Source organism: Marmota flaviventris, chromosome Y (genome assembly GCF_047511675.1).
Source record: "Marmota flaviventris isolate mMarFla1 chromosome Y, mMarFla1.hap1, whole genome shotgun sequence".
NCBI lineage: Eukaryota > Metazoa > Chordata > Mammalia > Rodentia > Sciuridae > Marmota > Marmota flaviventris.
Window position 1 is genome coordinate 12,502,086 of NC_092519.1, and position 6,673 is coordinate 12,508,758.

Sequence of the window (6,673 nt, forward strand, 5' to 3'; positions counted from 1 at the left end):
TTTGCACCAAGCTAGTAAGAGTAAGGAAGCAAATAACTTTTATTTCAGTGATTGAAGAGATTAATTTGCTTACTTGTTTGAAAGATTCTGTGAAAATGAGAATTAAAAATCACACCTTGTAAGTAATGTGAGCAATCTAAAATTAAAATGTAAGTAATCAGTCTAAATTTTTTTTAACGGAATAAACTTCAAGAGTGGGAAACACTGTAGGTTGACTGTTGCGTATAAATTGCTAGGAGACGAAAGTCATCTTGTGATGTCATAACTATCAGATTGAGAACTATTATGATGGCCTAGGTTTAGTTTATCTGTGTAGGCCTACTGAAGCAGCATTTGAAGCTGCAGTGTTCAAAACCATGCAGATGAGAAAAGTAGCCGAGGAAAAAATTATTTGAGATGGCACAAGTTTCTTCAGAAATTCAAGACGTTTCTCCTAAAGATGGATCAACTGGTTCCAAAACTTCCAACAGATCTTCACTGTGTGATCACACATTCACTGAGGACTCAGACTTAAGGACTCTGATTGAGGAAAATGCTTTTCAGGTTTTGTCTCAGGGATCCTTGATAAAAAGACCACGTTATACATTTTGTGTCTCTGAACCAGATGAAGATAATGATTTTCTTTCTCTGACCTTTCCCAGAAAACTTTGGAAAATAGTTGAAAGTGACAAATTTAAGTCTATTTGGTGGGATGAGGATGGAACTTCTATAGTAATTAATGAAGAGCTTTTCAAAAAAGAAGTTTTGGAAAGAAAGGCCCCTTTCAGAATATTTGAAACTGATAGTATGAAAAGTTTAGTTCGACAGCTTAATCTTTATGGATTTAGTAAGATGAGACAGAATTTTCAAAGATCTGCTTCTCTAGCTGACTTTTTGGCAGAAGAAAAAGAAGTCTCTGTTTTAAGCAAGGTATTCAAATTTTTTTCATTTAACACTTACGGACTGTATATTATTTTATTTTTATATAGTTTATTACACAAAGTAAAATCTGATTTGAAATTTGTATAAAATATTAAGATTGAAATTATTTAACATTTTCAAATTATTGAGGGCACTAATACGTAAGATTTTAAGATATTTGCTAGTAACTTCGAATCTTACCAGTGAACTGTAAATACAGGTGCTAAAGCCACTTATTAGAGAATGGTATTCACTGCTGTCTGGTTCCCAATAAGTGCATTTTAAGACAATCATCCTGACATATGATGACATTAATGTTATGTTCTAAAAATGAAATCTGTAATTTTATAGGTTATTGTCTATTATCACTTGGTTTAAAATGTCTCTAAACAACTTTCTCCTTTGGTTTTAGATACAGTTCTATCATAATCCAAATTTTAAACGAGGCTGTCCCCAACTTTTAGTAAGAATGAAAAGAAGAGTCGGGATTAAAAATGCTTCTCCAGTATCTACTTCATTAGTTCCAGATCTCAACAAGAAGCATCTTAGAGCAGGGGGTAATGTGGACTATCATAATTCTGGTTTAATTGCTGAAACTAGTGGAGAAAGTTTATTTTCAACCTCTACAAATCTAAATGTGCCTCTAAAAAAGGAGCCTTCTACCAGCCAAAGAATTGCTAATACAATTGACTTCATCAGAAGTGATTTTTCTCCTCCTTCATCGACTTCAGTTAGAACATCAGAGCAAATTGTAACAGATGAACATGCTATTTTAAATCAGTTGACCACTTTTCATATGCGCTCACATAGCAGCTACACTCAAGCAAATGACCACGTTGTGAATTTCATTACAACATCTACTTCTCAATACCACATCATATCTCCCTTACAGAACAATTATTTTGGACTGATGTTGGAACCTTCTACTTTTCCAACTAGATATCCTGATATTTCAGCCAATGAGGCTCCTGTTTCTAACCTGCTACCTGCAGGCAACCCATGGTTCCCAATGCCTATGATAGCTGATACATCTGCTGCCTCACTTTCAAGGTCAACTCATCAACCTTCTTCTTTATACCAACATCATTCTAATTACAACTGATCTACCAAAGGAGTACTAAATATTGCAGGTCAACAGATGTTGAAATTTAGGCTGACTAATTCTTAAAATATACCTGCAATCCTCTTATTTGAACAATAAAATTACATATTCACCTTATGGTTTCTTTTTTCCTTATTAAGAGATACTTAAGAGTAAATGGATTTATTTATATTGCATGTTGTTATACTATTAATATTTTAATATATAGTCTCTGGTCATTTGACAGGAAGTATTATATGACCTCTGCAAGTAAATATATTTAACCTTTTAAAATAATGGAAGCAAAGAAAAAGAAATTGGAGACAGAAAAATGTTAATAAGTGACTTCTGAAATAGATGAGTCAAAGGGCTTAAGTTAGAAATACATGGAAATAAAAGATAGAAAAGAAAAATATACACTGTTTACTTCAATATTTTCTTAGTTAAATTTCTACATAGATTCTAAAATCAGCATGCTTGAATTTCAGCAAAAGTAACGGTATTCATTGTATACATTTCATACCCAGTCAGATCAATAACCATGATTACTACTATTTCTGTGATAATTAGAGTAGTTAAGATTTCATATCATTATCCATGGACTGTACCATTATCAGCACGTTATGGAATTTTTATAACAAAGCAAGGATACGTTTTGATTAAAAAAAAAACATTATAGCTAATTTGTGACTTTAAAATTTCTCAAGAGTCCATTCATATTTTCTAATGCATACACTTTATCAGGTTGATTTTTTTGCTCCATTAATGCCATATGCTTGCTTTACCTTTTAGATTTTGAGCCCAGATCCTCACAAGGCTGAAATGTCCCTTCATGACATCTGCTTACCTTTCCAGTTTGTCTTTGTTCCATCTCTGTTCATCTGGAGCTTCATGCAGGCAAACTCCTTTCAGCTTCTTCATTTCTGTCCTAATAACTATTAGCTATTTTTTTTAAGTCTACTACCTTACCTGCTTCACCACAGATGCCACTCTTTTTAGGAGGTATTACATTTTCCTACCTACTTGTTTCTTTCTTGGACACCCTGCACTGACCTAGTACAGTGACAAATAAAAGGCACCTAATACAGTGCTTAGTATAATATCTTTCATATATATATACACATACACATATACATATACATATACATATATACACACACACACATATATGTATACATATATGGTTTTCCCCAAAACAATCATCTCACAGTATTCAAGCTACCATATTTTGGTGTTCACTCTTCACAACAAAGTTTAATGTATGTTCACCAAAGATGTAGTGGTTTTTAAATTAGTGAAATTAGTGTCACTGATTATTACTTCAAGCACTAACTACTATGGTCTAATTTTAATTTCTAGTCATCTGAATATTATGCAAATAATACATGGAGTAAAACTTTTGGCAATATTATCAGTCTTTCCTCTTCCCAAACCAAAATATACTGATTATTTTCCTGCCTCTTCTAAAATGTATTTTCTATCTTCTGGTTTGACTGGCAAGACTTCCCTAAGAGATCCTGCAGTTTGCTTACCCCTTCTTCCCTTACATATAGCAGAGCTTCCCAATTGTTGTGCTAAAATGAATGACAGCAAAAAAAGCAGCATTTACAGCAGATAATCTATACTATATAATATGCACTTACACACATCCCAGTGTCACAGGATAGGCCCTGATTCAGCCTTCCAGATGGTTAGGAGATACAGACAACAGAGATTTCAGGCTGGAACCCACTACCAGTAATTTCAAAATATTTTCAATTGAAAGTAAGCAGAGGAAGCTTGAAATCAATGACCTACAGAGGGAATCCTGATTTCTTATTCTGATACAATTTCAATGGTCTCCCTAAACCCATATGCAATTTGTTATCATTATTAGCACTCCCTACTTACAAAGTGCAATTGTATAAATGCTACTAAATATTATACACAAATAAATGTTTCACAAAAAAGTCTGTCTTAAAAATAAATGAGAAGGAGACTGGTGGATAACTTTTGAGAGAGCATGTATTTAGCACAAATAAAAACCTGGGTTTAATGCCCAGAACCAAATTTAAAAAAGAAAAAGAAATAAAAGAAAGAAGTTAGATTAAGCTGGGTAATTAATAAACCTGAGGACAAGAAAGGAAAAAAAAAGAATCATGAGAGCATAAATTAACTTAGGATATGGGAAAAATATTATAGAGTTAACTACAAAATAAAGGGAGAATGGGAGGAAAGAAGGAAATAGAGAATCAACAAATACAAAAAGTACAGAAGTCAGCCTGCCTTGGACATCTGTCCCCATCTCCCCAATTTCTTTATATACTCCAAGGGTATCACATGACAGTTTTAACATAATTGGTCACAAAGCAGTGGAGCCCTCCAAAATATCTTTGCTGTCTCTGAGAATCTGAAGAAGGACACTGAACCTTCTTAGGCATTCTTTAAAAGCAAAACATAATTCCGGTATTCTGGCCAAAAAGGAATACTGCAGATTTCTGGTATAAATGTATTTTTTTCCTGCTTCCCTCATATGTACAACTAAAATCTTTAGGTTAATATAAAACAGAAGACTCTGAAAGGTGGAGTGATGAGATAAACCAATGAAGGAAAGAAATTAAATCCTGCTGAATGATGAAGGGGATTTTTGTACTTCACACTTAGTTCTGAAGAAGCTACAAACAAAAAATGTAAACAAACATAGAAAAATGCTCCCTAAAGTCTATTTTCTCTATTTTTAGAAACAGGAAATGGGTAGTTTACTGAAACCACACTTTTACAAAATACTTTACTTGAGCAGAATACCTGAAAGACAAAGAAATATGGATGCATCTTCCCCCAAGCCAACAAAGGCCAAGTGGCAAATTCTGTTGCACCAGGCAGTAATAAAGTACCCCAATCCTATGCAGGTGTGGCCTAATAAAGAGTTGGAGCTTGCCTACTCTTTCATCAATGATGAGGATTCCTCTTTCAGATGTCTATGAAGACAAGAAGCAAACCTGGAATTTTGCTCTCCACCTGGCAACATAGTCTTTTCCCTTTGCAGAGCAATAATAGACAAAACTAGCAAAAGAAGGTTACAATAAGGCCCAGAGTCTTGTAATAATATCCCAAATATCTAAATTTCAAATGAAAGTCACTCATCTTTCCAAGAAATAAAAACTTTCAACCTGAATGAAAAAAAAAAATCATTAGTGCCCTCACAGAAATGCCAGATGTAAAATTCATCTGGCAAAGATTTTAAAACTGCCTTCGTGGAAGGGTTAAAATGAGTAGTTAAGAGGAAGCATGAAATGAAAAAGTATAAAGCATAAAAATTAAGTTTCAGTGGAAATACTTAAGAAATTTTATCTTTGTTATATGTTGAAATTTTAGACTGTAATGAAAAGTTTAGGTAATACTGACTGATGTGATCCTAAACAGGTGCAGCGGAACTTCACAAAGAGTACAAAAATAACTACTGTCCAAAATCCATCATTACTGAAGATGCAAAAACTCTAAAGAAAATATTACAAATAGAATTAAGATACATATTTACCATGGTCAATAAGATTTCAGCCATGCAAATGGTTCAGTGTTTAAAAATCAAAATAATATGCCATGTTAATGGGTTAGAGAAAAAAAAAAATCAGCCAGTGCAGAAAAAGTTTGACAACATGCAACATTCGTTTATAAAATGATTACAAACTCTTTAATAAAATACAAAAAAGAAGTGATCTTCCTTAACTTAATAAATAGCTATAAAAAGAAAAAAACTTACAAGCTAAAATATAAGATACTGAATATTTTAATACAAGGCAACAATTTCAACGTTACCACTGTTCTCCAACAACGACCATAATTCTAAATTCTAGTCAGGGCACTATGCTAAGAAGCACATATGAAATGCATAGAGATCAGAAAAGGAAAATAAAATGGTTTCTATATTAAAAATGACAAGATTGCCTACACATAAAATTCTAAAGAATCTCAAGAAGCTCACAAAATAAAAAAGTGAGTTCTTACAAGTTCACAGGATACAGGATCAAAAGATAAATAATTTGAACTTCTATAAATAATGTGACTACTAAAATAAAAAAAAATGCTATTTATAGTCATTTAACAATGATTTTAAATCTGTCAAAGTATGTACAAGACATACTCTAAAACAGATACCTGCCATGTTTGCTGACTGACATACTCAACATATTACAAAGATAATTGCTTCTAATTAGGCTTGATATACTTGCTTGATGCAATTTATAACGAAATTTCAGCAAGATATAGACAACAGCAGCAACTGAATAACAAAACAGAAAGATAGACACCGTGAGTAGAAACAGAAAACTTCAAAACATACTTACTTGATTACAACTAAGTGAATCTTGACCAAAATGCAAATGCAATCAATCCATGATAGTGTTTAAATACAAGCAGAAAAGTGAACATTCACAGGCAAAACTAAGGGAAAAAACCTCAATACGTATACACCTCATACAACTAAGAAAAATGCAACATGATTTTCAACACAAGACCTGATGTAATAATGTGATTTTGATAATTTACCTTTAAATTAACAACCATGTTAGCATTTCATAAAATAATATTACTTATATCACATTTTCTTTTGTGTGCTGAGGTGAATAAATGGGTCAGTGTTAAAAACATCTATCTCATAAATAATGGCACTTGTTATAATAAAGACATTCCAAGTGAACCTCAGTATTATGTCCC

At 32.6% G+C, this 6,673-nt stretch overlaps 1 protein-coding gene across 2 annotated transcripts; it reads left to right on the plus strand.

Moving 5' to 3' along the window:
- The first annotated feature begins 396 nt into the window (after positions 1-396).
- LOC139703512 (heat shock transcription factor, Y-linked-like) lies at positions 397-2,002 on the plus strand. Of its 2 annotated transcripts, XM_071606997.1 has the most exons (3): positions 533-543; positions 642-909; positions 1,313-2,002. In XM_071606997.1, the coding sequence occupies exons 1-3, from the start codon at positions 533-535 to the stop codon at positions 2,000-2,002; spliced, it is 969 nt and encodes a 322-aa protein (XP_071463098.1). The 2 variants fall into 2 exon arrangements, with proteins under 2 accessions (XP_071463097.1, XP_071463098.1); XM_071606996.1 differs by having other exon boundaries at positions 397-909.
- Positions 2,003-6,673: the final 4,671 nt, after the last annotated feature.

Coding starts and splice junctions, on each gene's coding strand:
- LOC139703512 (XM_071606996.1), top strand. CDS start 397: ATGGCACAAGTTTCTTCAGAAATTCAAGACGTTTCTCCTAAAGATGGA. Junction 910..1,312: donor AAGTCTCTGTTTTAAGCAAG/GTATTCAAATTT, acceptor CTTTGGTTTTAG/ATACAGTTCTATCATAATCC.